We start from the raw sequence: 14,891 nt of genomic DNA, 5'->3' as shown, positions 1-14,891 counted from the left end.
AAACCATATCAGTGTTATTTTCTCCTCTTTCTCAGTATCCTACAGGATATCACCATTTTGTCTCCATTCTAGTGAGCATATGAATTAATTAAATTGAAGATGATCCATGTCTGCATGCAAATTCTTTGAGCAATTCAAAAAATATTCTGTTATTCCTCTCTTAGTTTTTCTCCAGCAGTTTCACATCATTTGACAAATGGTGATAACTTCCAACAGTCCTCTGTGAATTGTAAATTAATGCAAGTTGTTGAAAGGGAAATGAAAATTGATCCCTGAGCTATGCTGATCCTGGTACAAATTATCTGTAAAAGAAAAAAAATACTGATGTTTTATTTCACAAATGAATATTCTGAGATGCCTATTTTTTTTCACATTGGAGAAAGGATGCAGTTGCCGTGTAACAAAATGGTTGCTATGTGTTGAAATCTTGAGCAAACAAACTCCCAGCTCAAAAATACTGTATAAATAAGTCACAATCAAACGTAATATGTTGTTTTTACTGCATGTTTCACCTTATTTTACACACAGTGGTCCCTTTGTTTATAAAGCCGTTACCAGTGGTTACCAGTGAAGCACAACCACTGTGTGACACTTCTATACGCTGATGTAAATTATGATGGCTTCAGTATGCCATAGTAAATACACTGACATGTTGACTCTATACTCTGGATTTCTTGGCTATTAAATCATCTACCCAAGTTCTTTGCCGGGATTCGTTGCGCTTCTGTGACAAATGAATCTATTACATTCTTCAGGGGCTTCACTGATGGTCCTCGGTGGTTTGAACAACTGCAGTGATTAATGACAGCATGAATTTTGCAGACACCCTCTACTGGCTTCAGATAGTTACTACTACAGCCTCAAATCATTCAAGTCACAACTCTTTTTCTCACTCGTTGTCCCACTCTCGCTTTCTTTTGCTTGAATTTCCTTTATCTGATATTGACCGCCCAAATCTGAAACTTTCCACGTTTCATTCATTATCTCTATATTACAGAAAATTATTCTCTATCCTCAAAAATTAGGTCAGCTGCAATGACATAGCCTCTCGAAGCCTCTCTGCATTTGAGAGTACTGTATCACTTTGGTGAATTAAGTAATCTGTGTATATGAAACATCGGTATGATTAATGATTTTAAAACTAACTGTAAAAATGAGAAACAGAGTGTTTCAATTGCAAGAAGGGCAGAATTTCATGCTATTCATTTTAAACGCTGACTGCCAGACTGCCCTTCACACAATACAAGCAACAGTGCTGTGTTAGCACATCAGCAATCATATATTCCTATATCCACAGGAAACAGAGAGGTTCCCATCTGTTCTCAGGGAATCATGTTGGTTTGACTATTACTGCTATCCATACCCTTCTGTTCTCAAATGCTGTTTTGATGCATGATTGTAAAAGCAAAATTCCAACACTAAAGCATCAAAAGGAATCATGTGGACAAACAATAGAATATCTCAAACTGGCTGTGGAAAACCTATAAAATTCACATTTTCTTTTGCAAGCACCAGATTTGCTCATTGATTGTTTTCATAGGTTTCTATCAGCATCAGTCATGAATGCAATCCTGTTCATCTGGCTTCCCATGGCACATGAAGGCATCACACGGGCAGGCTTTTCGAGTCTCTCCATGCATTTCAGCACAACATAATATGACTTTGACAGAAATAAAATCAGACATAATGTTCTTTTTAATGGATTAAGTTGTCTGTCATTCCATAAAGAAATTGGATGAAACCAGAGGCTGCCAGGAAAGCACTAAACACGCCCCCAAAATGGTTGGCAGTACTGTCAAATGAATTTGATTCTGGTAAATGGGATACAACATGCAAAAGACCGGTATGGTCCTTCACGTAATCATTTAGCTCAAAAGTCAGTTGTTGCCATAGTTTCGTTGTCCCATAGCCACGCTGCTTTGTTTGATACTGGGACAATTAAAGGTTCAGCAAATGGGCTTCAGAAACAGCGTAGCCATGAAAAGATGAGCACCATTTTTTTAGATTGTAGTTCTGTGGAAATATATCAAAACCTTTCTTTATTTATTTTTGTTTTCTTTTTTCATATGGGATTAGTTGGCAAGAAAGCCACTGGACAGATAAATCACATTTGCTAACATTAATTGTGATCTTGGAGGGCATCCCATGTCTTTTACAATTTACTTTCAGAGGCTTTTTAAACAAAGAGACCAAAAAACTGTTACTGGCTTGCTAGAGGCTTTCTTTTGAGCCTCTCTTTGCGGTTTCAGAGTGCTATCCTTTTTTAAGGTTGTCCTGCCTTGACAGACAGTTGCCTGTGACACCCTCCTGAAGCATTAATGCAGGGTAGATTTAGTGCAGAAATATGACACAGTGATGGGAGGAACTAAAGAACAGAAAAACAAAAGATGAAACTACTTGGGGAGAGTAATGATGGTAAAAATAGCTTTTGATTGAATTATGTAAAGGGTTGAGAATCAAATAAATTATATATAGTCATAGCCTGAATTGCATTACATAATTGATGCACACAGTCGTGCATTATGCACCAACTGTCAACATGTGAAATGTGTTTAAAAAAATAATACAAGTGTGATTCTTAAACCACTTAAGGGCAAAGAGGAGATAGATGCCCATGGGACAATGCTGGTGTTATGGGTGGACTCACATGAATCATTTATAGCTCAGCTTTCCTCTCTCTCTGTCTATCTCTCTTTTTAAATCTGAAACACAATTTAACTGTCAGAGAGAGTGTTAGGATGCCTTTAGGGTCTCGATTCCCAAAGGGTGAAAAAGATTAGAATGTCAAATGTCACAGAACACATTACAAATGCCTCATGAAACTACTAGAAACTGCAAAGAAATATAGTGGCAAGTGGAGGGTAGTTTTGGGCTTCTTTGATTTTTCAACATCTTGGCATGAAGTTTTATGATACTGTTAAGATAATGGTCAGGACTCATTTACTCAGTGTTGGCAGATTTTTTTTTTTTTTATACATCGGAGAGGAGAAAAGAGTGGTAGCTCTGCATGGAAAGACACGACTTGGCCAAATTAGTGCAGCCTCATCTGAGAGCATTTGTCAGACTTGCAGGTTGGGATCCATAAAGCATTACAGTACTGTATTGCTAATTATAATATGTTGCCTGTACTCTTTTTCACATGTTATACAAACCACTGTGTAGTGTATGCACGGAGGCTAATAAGTGTCACTGTTCAGGAGAAAATTGGGTTTCAACAGGGGCTGAGATGCAACCACAGAATGACTCTACAAGTGAAAAAACACTCATCTGATGAAGAACTCCTTAGCTGCATCTTGTTTTTAATACTCTCAAGTTAAAATTTATCATGGAGAACATGTCACCCATTTGGTTTACTTTATTGTTATATGCATGCTATTCACTGGGGAAAAAAGCACTGTGGAACACTTACATCCTTTTTATTAAAGCTATAAGCCTGGATCAAGTCACGGTTGATTTCGAAACAGCTTGAAGGCAGTGTTTTGCAAAAGACAAAAGAAATCAAGGGCCCTGGCTGTGTGGAGAATTGTGGCTTAAGGGTTAAATTACTACCATATATTTTATGATGACATGTTAATTTTAGACTCTGTTAATTAAGTTTACACTGACTGCTGATGGTACAGGTTTTTTTTTTTCAATTTAGAGGATCCATATTCCACTACATGAAAAGTGATTTGCTGAAATAGTATTGATAAGGACACTGCAGGACTACTGCAGTGGTAATGGTTTATCTATAACATTAGAGCATCTTCTGATTATTTCCTTTATCGGCTAATCTGTAGATTTCTTTTTTAATCAATCAATTAATTGTTTGGTCTTTAAAATACAAGAACATGCGCATCTAAAGCCCAAGGTGACATCTTCAGATCGTTTGTTTTGTCCCACCAACAGACCTTAAAAGCCAAACATATTCAGTGTAAAATCATATAAGAAAAAGAAACACAGGAACTCCTCAAAGATAAGAAGCTGAAAGATGCTGAGCAATGTCTGTCATTTTTACTTAAAAGACTAATACAATTAACTGATTATCAGAGTAGTTGTTGATAAAGTTTCTTATAATATGTATAACATGAGAAAACCTCACTCACTGATAAGATGTGGTTGAAAGCTCTGGAAAAAAACTAGCAAGTGGAGCTGGAGTTGTGTCAAAATTACATTATTCTTGTGTTATACTGATAACATTTGCATATATTTATACACTTTACAACTAATATGACTTACAGCTAACTGTATTTGGTTATTTACATACCTTTCTGGCATTTTATTGATCTGGGCAATTTTTTCACTTGCACATAAGGGTCTGTGCACTGAGGCTGTTGCTCAACATTGCACGATCATGTCTGTATGACTGATCAAAGTGCAACCCTGTTGTGTCGCCTGACAGAACAAGATAGGGAACAAAACTGAAGAGTGTTCAGAAACATTTGTTCAGGTTAATTGCATATGATCAGTCGGACTACAGTCAGATCTGGAGTATCGTCAACAATGGTGGTGTTTTTACAGCATGTAAGGACGTAGTGCAGCCTGGAGGATTGTGCGAAGATGCCCACGAGGCTGAGGGGGGCTTTAAAAAGGTAGGCATTTTGGAGAGGAAGCAGATGGCCCGCATTAAAAGCAAAGGGCCCTTGTGACTGTCCTCAATGGCCCTGCAGAGAACTGGGTAATTAAATGAGAAATTTAATCAGATTCCTCAAATTAAATGTCCAGCTGGATAGTTCTGCAAGAACACCACTGACTACACATTTACCTAAGGGAGTGTTGCCGGTGGATGCATAATTCTCCAATCAGTACACACTCATACATGATGATATTCCAGGTGATGATTACTGCTAAAGTATTCCATTCACAGTTCTGCCAGCAGGAGGCAAAGGGACATCACGGTGTGGCCACAGGAGGGTCATTTTAATAACTGGGCCTGGGAGGAAGCAACAAAACACTGAGATGACAGGATGGGGGTTGAAATCAAAGGATTTAGCAGGGAGACTATTTTATCTTTCCTCCTTTTGAACAAGGCTTCAATCCACTGTAGATTCTGGCCTCAGCTAGATAATGCTCAGTGTTCAGTAACAGGATTTCATCATGTTTGATGCAACATTTAAAAGAGGTGGGAATCCAGTCTGGACTTGGTGACTTGACAATCTGACATGGACCATTGATTTTTGGAGTCTTCCTTATCATAGCACCATAGACATAAACCAGCCTCTGGATCCATTCCGAGTCATTTTGCATTCAGCAAATCCAGGAACCGCTTCCCCTCCCTCCGCTGCTCCCGCCCCGTGCGGGCTCCTTCTTCTCACAGGCAGCCTGTCCGGTAGGATGGGACCAGCAGCCACATATCCATGCATGCACGCCTGACCGCTAGTCTACTTCCTGGATGGAAGAATGGGATATTTCCAGCACCACTTTTCTTCGCACTGTGCATTGCCCTTCGTCACGCTGACACCGCGGATAATCACTTAATAATGACCACGTGTGATCAATATTATTCGACCACTTTTCCTTGTAGTTAAAGAGAGCGATTGATCGCCGATTGACCCCCTCCACACTTCGGGAATGTCGCTATCTCGAAGCCCGCTACAGGCACGATGGAGTCCGACAGATTCTGAACTGTTTTTTCACAGCCGTGGTGTGCGTACCGTTTTATTCCTCGAAGCTAAAAACAGCCCCTGCTCGGGCTGTAGGCGAATAAATTAGTCCTTTTTTTTTTAAACAAGCGGAGACTCTGTAGCCTAACCGCTAACCATTACATTGATGCTCTGTCTTCGTGGCTGCTGTGTCAACTTCGTTCTAGCTTCGGTCGCGTGTGTTATTTTCTTTTAAAGAGGTGAAAAGACTCAAAACTTTGTCACCCGTTGCCTTCTTGTTGCCCTCGATGAGTAGTCTAACATGCGGAGAATACGGGAACCGAGTTACTGGTGGATTTTATCCTTAATGTTTTTAACCTTGCCCAAACACAAAGACTGTCATCCCGGTAAGTACTTGCAACACGGGTTAGCTATCATTCATTTGGCCTAACTACACTATGTACACAGTCTAGTATATTGATGGGTAAAAGCGAGTTTTGGTTGTCGATTTGATTGATTTTTTTCAGAGGTAACGTCCACACTGGGTTCTACTAACGGTTATAGGGCCGAGGCGAGTTGAATGTCCGACGGTTAGGTTGACGCTGAGACGTTTAGCCTCCGTGATTTGTGCGCATGGTATTGATTAGGAGCTGCACTATGGCGCAAACTGAACCTCTGCTTTAACGTTGTTTCTGGCCCTACTGTACAACCCCCGTTTGACCCTGACGGGTTTGTATGTATTAATCACAACACTGGTTAGTCATACAACGTGCTGCACAGTCTCAATCATGTATTAGTTTCAGGAAATGTACGGTAACCTAACATTCCTGTAGGCACCCACGGGGCTTGAACTCTACTTTTTTTTAAATCGCGTGTAGAATTATCGTGATTTTTTTTTATATATATGTTTAACCGCTAGTTAAGGTGTAGCCTAAGTTTTATTATAGGCTTACTGTAGTTGTGGTTTTGGTTTATGTGGAGGTATAATCTGTCTGTTTGCTGTCATGTGAGTAGGTAGAAAGGAGGATGAGGGCGATAGTTTACGATGTTATATCCTGCAGTTAGGTGGATGTGCATGTAGTGTATGTGGGGCGATTAATGCCACTGGGGTACAAATGTGTTCCGGCTACCAGTTTGGATATGTGTGGGTGTTGTTAGTTACATCTGTATACACTCCTGCATAGAGCAACAGCTATTATTTTCATTATCGGTTGATCTAAAAGCTGTTTATTTAGCAATCTGTGCTTTTGGTCCATAAATAAAAGTAGAAAATGCCCAGCACATTTTCCCAGAGCCCCTGATGTCCTCAGAAGTGTGATTTTTATTTTAATCACCCAAAGATAAGTTTAGTGATCTAACACTTTGACTGGTATTACACTGAAGAAGCTGCAGCCAGAGAGGTTTTGGCATTTTGTTTAAAATGACTCATTATGACTTAATTACCAAATCAAAAATGTTGCAGATAATTTTTCTGTTGATAGACTAATTTGTTATTTGAATAGTCAATTAACTGAGTAATTACAGTTCCACTATTAGACAGGTTTTTAAGCCATCACAATTGATGAGTCTACCTACACTGTGTAAATGGGTCATACTTTCATAGTTGTGACCATCACTACTTTTGATAACAGCTATAAATACTACAAAATGTGACCATGGTGAACACTTTAATATATCTTAAATTTTAATCAGGTCACAGAATATGGTGTGACATGTATCTTGAGATGGCCTTTTTTTTTTCCTTTTTAAAACTGTATCTCCAAAGTGTTACTGTCTGCAGTCTTGGAATATGTCTTGATTTAGATCATCATAAATATAAGGTTATGGTTAGGGTCACAGATGATGGGAGTTGGTGTTTGAACTAAACCTAGCCTTAGCCCTAACAGTTTGGCAGGTTGGCATTTGTTTTGAGATTAGACTCACATTTTGGTCAGGAAGGAACAAAATCAGTGGGGACACACACACACACACACACTTTGCCATGACACCAGCGCTGCTTTAAAGTGACAAAAAGCATAATATGAATATGGTGAAGCTCAGGGAGGTCAAAGAGATCTGAAGGCAAAAAAAATAACAGCGGAAGACAAACACCTCTTGGCAAGCACTGAGAGTAACACAGATGCTAAAGTAAATGTTTTTTCTTGTCACTTTTAAGTTGAAATTACCTAATGCAAGGTCATTTGGAAATATCACCTCTGAGACTGTATAATCTATTACGTCTTAATGTAATGTTCAGAAACAGCCAGCTTTGATCAGTATTCCTGGATCTTGCTCCTATCTTAAAATATATTATTTAACATAGATATGGGTATCGGATTTCTCTGTCCTCTGAAAGCCATAGTCACAATTAAATTTTGTCACTATTCAGAACATCTCTAATCTTATTGTTATGGAATAGAGCAAGACCCATATTGGATTTTTGAGGCTGAAACTGATATTTGAGTGCTTAAAAAATCAGAATGGTATATGGTGCAGTAACATTCATTTTTTTTAGCATGCATGGTCATTGCAGTTGAGTGCCATCTTCAAATATTGTTTTGTCTGATAAATGGTACAAAACCAAAGATATTGTTTAATATAGGGGTATAGTGACTCACCAAATCCATAGTCCGGTTCTTGCCTCCTCTTTTGGGTAGGTGGGTGGTGGTGGTAGGGGGTTTAAGGAATTAAATCACTAAAGAGAAAAGCACACATTTACAAAAAGGGTGTAATGTTACAGTAGACAGAGGTTAAAGTGTTTGGTTTGTAGGATATACATGAGATAACTGTACATAAATTATATTTCTATAATTTTAATGATTTAATCTAATTGTAATTTACCCAGTTCAGTTACAGAGTCTATATAGTTTGTATTGCTGTAGTTTGTGAAGGAAAGCTGTATCAGAAACAGCTTTTTAGATGATGGTCCACAGTTACAGCCACAAAGTAGCTCCAGTCTCAAAATGACCATAAAACTGAGTGAACACACTAACAAGTATCCTCCTCTCTGTTGCCTGTACAACTGTTTGAAGCATTTGGATTTGGACTTTGCTTTTTTTACTACTGTGTTATTTATGTAAAGTAAGTCAGCAGCAGTCCACTGCTGCTGCCTCAGTGTTTAATGGTGATACAAACACATGAACTGTAAGCAGGAGGACAGAGCGGGTCTGAACCGACCATAGTTTGTGGAGGGAGACAGATGTGAGGGCGATAAAACCACACAGAGCCAGACTGGACCCTACCATCTGATCACTACAACACAGCCACATCTAAACAGTTAGCTATTAGCTGTTAACCTAACAAGCTTGCTATGGATGGCAGGCTGCTGGCAAAGCTGAAATTAATCACATCTCTGCAAGTGTCTGCTCGTTTAGCAGGTGTTTTAAGACAACTTACTGGATTTGTACTCGCCTAGCTTTTATTCAAGTTGCAGAACTGAGTGTAGGTGTTGTTAATTTGTTAGTTACTCAGCCTCTTTGCACAGTGGCCTCTTAGCTGCTGTCCGCTCTGTGTGTGTCTGTGGAGTTGAGCCCCACTGTTAGGAGGCGTGCGGTACTGGCAGACGGAACCGCAAACCAGAAAATATTAACAGTTGAGAGAAATGGATCCCAGAAAATTTTGAAATATTTTCATAACGAAAGACTCAAAATATTAATCAGTTAACAAAATGACTGTCACCGTTTTTCTGTCAGCCAGTTAAGTAACTTTTGTGGCTGCACTATGTAATGGCAACACATTTTGCTACTACAAACATATTTGCCATTTCTGTACTGCAGAATTGTTGTTCTGAGACTCTGACACCAAGATGTACTTATGTAATGTCTATAATTTCAGACCACTAACTTACTGGTGATTGGTTATGCAGTGATGACATTTACGTTGCATTATCCATTGTCTTAACCATATATCCAGAAACAAAATTTCATCATCCACTGTTGTTAAACAGGTATTAACTTCGATTTTACACATTGTCTGAAGTGGAAATGGGGCATGATGTGGTGTTTCTGCTGTTCTAACCCTCCCCATAGCCCCTTTTATACAGTGATTGCAGCAAACTGCTGGCATTTTGACCCTTCTTCAAGGTGGAGTTTTTGATTTAAGCCCCTTTTACATTAAAGTCAAAAAGCCAGCAAACTGCCGCCCCTGTGTTCATTTTACACTGCTGCTGCAGCCCTGCTACTACAGGCGTGATGCTTATCATGACATTCAACTGCTTTGTTCTTGCTGACCCTCTCCTCCTTCATTCCCTAGATCTCTCGACCACCTCTGTGCTCTCTCTCTTTTGGACCTCCAAGCCCCCATTACACCTTGTTCTGTTTACACAAGAGGTGGATCGAAGTTGTCTCAGCAAAAATACTACCTCTCTTTGTGGTGTTTGGGAGGGTCAGCATTGACTACCCATGCCAATACCGTGTCTTTTTATGTTGAAAACTAGCTGGAAACTCATTAAATGGGCAGTGTAAAAGGGACTCATTGACTTTCTCTTACCTACAGCCTTTCTTTTGTTATTCTAGCACATCTAAATTGTGTTGTCAAAATCAGGTCCCGACATTGGCCCCGCCTGACACCTAGGGAAGGTTATAAAAGAAAAGGTTTTTCAACTGGAAAGTAGTCATTTCAAACAGCAGCTAAAAGTCCAAAACAGAGCCACCCACACTGATGAGGCCGTGTTCTTTTGCACAGAGAGAGTAGGACAAAAGAGCAAACACTGGGGTTAACACTGGTTTGGCTTTTTGAGATGGAGAGTGTTTTAAAGCAGCCAAAGGGCTCAAATGTGATTCAGATGTGGTGTTGTTCTTTCTGGTTAAGGCTAATGTGTTTATTTTGGTAACATTAGCGCCTAGCATCTCATGAGTTTAGCTTCTATTAGAATGAAATGATGTGATTTTAATTTTGGAGTAATTCAAGGCTGAAACTAGTTGATGGCGACTGACTGGTGGGAGAATTGAACTGAGGTCCAGAGTTGAGAGATGGTTGTAACTCTTGCATATCTCTTAATTAAAAAGTTGAGATAGGTGAGACTAGTATCAGAAACACACAGTTAAGGTTGTGCTAAAAAAAAATATCACAATTTAACCTTGTTTTTAGTCCTAAGAGTTGTAGTGGTTGGTTTGATTTAGAAGATGGGGGGGGGAAATTCCAGAGGAACGCGCATAGTTTTCTTACAAAGGCTGATGAAAAAATGCTAAATGAGAGATTGCATAGAGTCACTGAAGCTAGTGGAACAGAGGCTAACCGGATGTGACAACATGACTTTGGGTCTGTGTAACACTAGCAGTTGGTGTGTACCCCCAATATGTTTGACATGTTTCTCCTCTGTGGCACCAGTCATCCCCCATAGTAAAGTTGCAGTGATGTCAGGCAAGAGAATGGTTCCTTTCTGAGCCCCCCTGCCCCAAAATCCCCCAGTTTCTTGCTTCCATGTCCTCAGTTTGAGGCTTTATTGAGTAGTAGCCTTACAAGCCTCCAACATGGCTGAGTTTTCTCATATGACATGTCTCACCAAACCCCTGGCACACGGCAGGAAGGAAGTGCTGGCTGACAGGCAGACCAGAAGTCGGTAGAGGATAAATCCAGTTTAACTACCTCTATGCTGTTCAAGTTCACTGTGTTCATCTACTGTTTTAGGCAGTATGACTCACAAGTGTCCTGCGAATTTTCCTTTCCCCCCCCATAATGTCACCCTCTGCAATAATATAGTGATAAAAACACAGGCTGCAGCCTTTATAGTATTCCTGAAAACTATTGTTCAGACAACTTTATACAGCCATGTTTATTGCAAAGTCGTGTGGTTGGAGCTGCAGCTCTGTAGTCCTTGTTAACTTCACTTGTCATTAATGAATAGCAATTCTCCTGATTGTGTCACTTAACTATGAGGAAATTATTGCATGTGCATGAGAATACAGTGACTGTATACAAAAAACATTATTGAGGTGTAAAGCCTCGTGATACAGATGGAGAGTGGTTGGTAGCAATAGGACCTCGATAAACAATTGTGACTTTTATTTGACAAACATAATGGCCGGCTTTGCTCATGTGTATTGTACACTAGGGATGTCCCTTCCAAACAGCATCATCTCGGTCAACTGCAAATAGAGTATTAGTGGACAAATTAATATTATTAATGAGGTGTTGTTGTGCCAGCAGGATGCCAGCTGCCTGGACATCACTGATACTGGCAACAGCATCATACTTGTGGTCCTCTCTTTCCTCCTTGGATAATTGGTTCAGTGTGTACAGTAGTGACACATGATGGTAAAACTAACTTTCCCCTGGTTTTAAAACCGTATCAGTAACATATGCTCAATCTCGGTCATGGATGGGCTCAACACAGTCTTGTGTCTGTTTCCCGACCAGCTGCCTGTGCCACCCGCTAAATGGTCCGATGGGGAAACACTGCAACTGTAATCACTTTTTACTCCTGTGCAGATAATTCGCTGTTTATCCTTTTGCTAGTGAAGCTCATTCTTTGCTCACTGCTTTAAAATTTAATGACTAGCCTGTCTATCTGTTGAATTAGACAGGATAAACTTCAAAGCAACAGCACAGTTTTGTTATTAATTACATTGTTTGAAATTGATGGATTTCATTTGTGACTTGAGAGAGTAGCTGGTTTTAGAGAACAGCTGGGACTTGGTGTGTTGTTCATAGTGTATTATGGTGGTTTAACAGTAGCCACTGTTGTACTCCAAGCAGCCTAGCATGTTTTTATCAAACTGATCTGCTGTGGAAAAATTGGCTTTATTTGCCTAAGAACAGTTTTTGAAATGAGCTACATATTATTTCCTCCATAAAGTCTAGCTACTGATGACTTAAATGTAGTTCTGTTAACATTATCATAGAATCTGGAAAGTGGCCTATATGGAAAACTTGTTCCTGATCTCCCTAGCTGGGCGATTGCAAGTCGAGATTTGCCACGCTGTGTTACTTCCAGAATTTGATTCATTCAGTCACTTTTGTGAAACATTTGATATTTTCCACTGGGAGGCTATTATTTGAAAGCTTTTCAAAAAGAAATACTTGCTCAGTGTTTCCATTCTAGATATGTTGCTGTGTGCTTTGGCAGTGAAGGGTCAAATATGAAATGAATGCTACAGTGTAAAATGGTGGGACGTACACTATGAAGAAATCAATGAGCCAACTTCACATTTTGTAGTAATATAAACAGAAGTGTGAGTCCAAGGATGTGGATCAAAGTCAAACATCCAACAATCATTGTACCATTAACAATAACTTTAAATGCATTTCAGTTGCTCCTGTGCTTAATCATGATGCGGTGTCTACCTAAACCACTGTTAAAAATTGATAGTTATGGTCTGACATGTTTGTTAGTACAATTTTTTTTTTTTATACACTGTACTTTATTATTTTTCAGGCATCAGCATACTTGATCCTCAAAGCATGTTAAGAACAAGTATACAGCCTTGTATGCATTTGCAACCTTTAGAGGCTGTGCTACTGCCATGTAAAGTTCAAACCAAAGTTTTGTTTACATTTAGTTATTTCCAAAAGGCACTGTCTCTTTGCTTGAGGTCTGGCAAATGTTTTGAGTGCGTTCCTCATAAAACATTTGCCAAGCAGTTTTAAAATATGTTTAAATCTTCCTTCATGTTGTTCCTCCTCTGCTTGTGTGGGTCCATTGCTGTTGGCCAGTGGGATATCACAAAACCAGTGGCAGTGTGGATCATGTTGTCCACACGCTTGTGTGTGTGTGCATAATACAAACAAAAAGCAATCTGCTCTTAAAAACACTGCTTCATGCTGTAGCACTACACGCTAGCCTGAGTGATCACCAGCAAGGTTACAAGTCCAAATACTGTAGGGCAGAAGTATGCAGTAAATGTACTCCAAGTACTAATATATTCTACCACCTACACAGTTTCTCTCTGCTTTTCAGTTGTATGCTGTTATAATTGAATAACAAAAATTATTTGCATTTTGTTTTGTAATCATCAGGCTAACTGGTGAGGAGAGTGCCAACGTTAACCTCATGTCCACTTGATACGACTGCACTGATTTTCAGTCCTGCCACGACTCTCATCACAATTTAAATTGGTTTGTCTTCTCTATGCACCCACAATTAACAGTGTTGTTTAAAGTTGCTTTGCTGACATATTTGCTTTACAAGCTTATTGAATACACCTTAGCAGCTTATTTGTGATCAGCGTGTTAATAGGTAGTGTGACTGTTCTGTTCTTGTTTTAATTATTATACTACAGCATTCTCTCTATATCCAGCTGTTTTAAAAAGTTAGCACCCCTTTTAAATGGTAGTTACTAGCTTTCCGCTCATAGTTGTGCCTTAGAAGTGACAAACTGCGCCTGCCTGTAGTTCAGAAGGTGTGTACCTTTTTGCATGTTATAATTAGAGATGTCTAGCAAAGATGAAACTCAGTACTATCAAAGGAGAGGGATGTTTGTTTCCTGTTTCAGGCCACTGATCAGTGTTGATACTTTAGTGAGAACTAACCATGTAGTTCCTATGCCTAAACCTAATGTGGTTTTTGTGCTTAAACCTGGTACACTGAGTTTATTATTGCTACCATGATGACAAAGGTCCAACATGTAACATAATAACATCCTGCTGAGTCGACTAGGGGATGGACTGGGGCCCTACTAATCTTTCACAATGAGAAACTGATAACAGCCATCTAAAGAGGTGATAACATTCAAAGCGGGTGGTATATACAGAGTATTAGGGATGTATCCGAACTAAGAATTTTGTCAGTGTGACTATTTGTTTTTTAAAAATATATATATATCTGTCTTATATTTTGAGAAGTTTGTGAGGAACCTTTGACGGACTGCTGTTTCCTGCGGTAAACCGTACTCATTTCCTGTTTTCTGTATTTGCACTGCGTTGTGCTTGCTTCCAGATTGTTTAGGAATTAAACTCACTATTTTCTAGGTTCATCTGAATTTTTGAGTGACAACATACGCTTGCACCACTTAAAGCACTTGTTTTGCAGAAGTTCTTGCTAACTACCAAATTTAACTTGCTACTTTAGGTCGGCTAGTTTAGAAGCTAGCTAAGCTAGTAGCTTAATCGAGAGCAATGGCTTCCCCCTCTTCCTCTCCTCCTTTCTCTTGCTCAGTGTCGCATGTTCAGTTATTCCTCTGCCTCCTTTAGCGATAATGGTACTTGTAATAAATGTCAGATGCTAGCAGCATTGGAGGCGAGGCTCACAGACTTAGAAGCGCGGCTCCACACCATGGAGAATAGGCCAGTTATTCACGTCGGCGCTAATGACTCCCGACTTCGCCAGTCGGAGGTCACTAAAATTAATGTTGAGTCGGTGTGTAACTTCGCTAAAACAATGTCGGACTCCGTAGTTTTCTCTGGACCCCTACC

General features: G+C 39.5%; 1 protein-coding gene and 1 long non-coding RNA gene across 3 annotated transcripts in view; one reads left to right on the top strand and one right to left on the bottom strand.

The window, feature by feature from the left end:
* Positions 1-3,635: 3,635 nt before the first annotated feature.
* Positions 3,636-4,818, bottom strand: LOC109958952 (uncharacterized). The gene is made up of 2 exons (XR_002274748.1): positions 4,745-4,818; positions 3,636-4,653 (listed from the first exon to the last, which is right to left on the bottom strand). It is a non-coding gene; the product is annotated as an uncharacterized LOC109958952 (long non-coding RNA).
* A 487-nt stretch (positions 4,819-5,305) lies between these two features.
* The window catches only part of LOC109958951 (receptor-type tyrosine-protein phosphatase gamma-like), a 111,126-nt gene continuing 101,540 nt past the window's right edge, over positions 5,306-14,891 (top strand). The window contains exons 1-2 of one of the 2 annotated variants that reach the window (XM_020597948.1): positions 5,884-5,968; positions 13,497-13,595. Coding sequence is in view for 1 of the 2 variants with exons in the window: in XM_020597947.1 (XP_020453603.1) it covers positions 5,884-5,968 (85 nt within the window). In the remaining variant the exon portion in view is untranslated. Of the gene's footprint in view, positions 5,969-13,496; positions 13,596-14,891 lie in introns of both variants that reach the window. The other variant, XM_020597947.1, reaches the window with a different exon arrangement.

This window comes from Monopterus albus, unplaced genomic scaffold (genome assembly GCF_001952655.1).
Source record: "Monopterus albus unplaced genomic scaffold, M_albus_1.0 scaffold36.1, whole genome shotgun sequence".
Lineage (NCBI taxonomy): Eukaryota > Metazoa > Chordata > Actinopteri > Synbranchiformes > Synbranchidae > Monopterus > Monopterus albus.
Note: the sequence above shows the minus strand (reverse complement) of the source record. Positions and strands in the feature narration are given on the sequence as shown.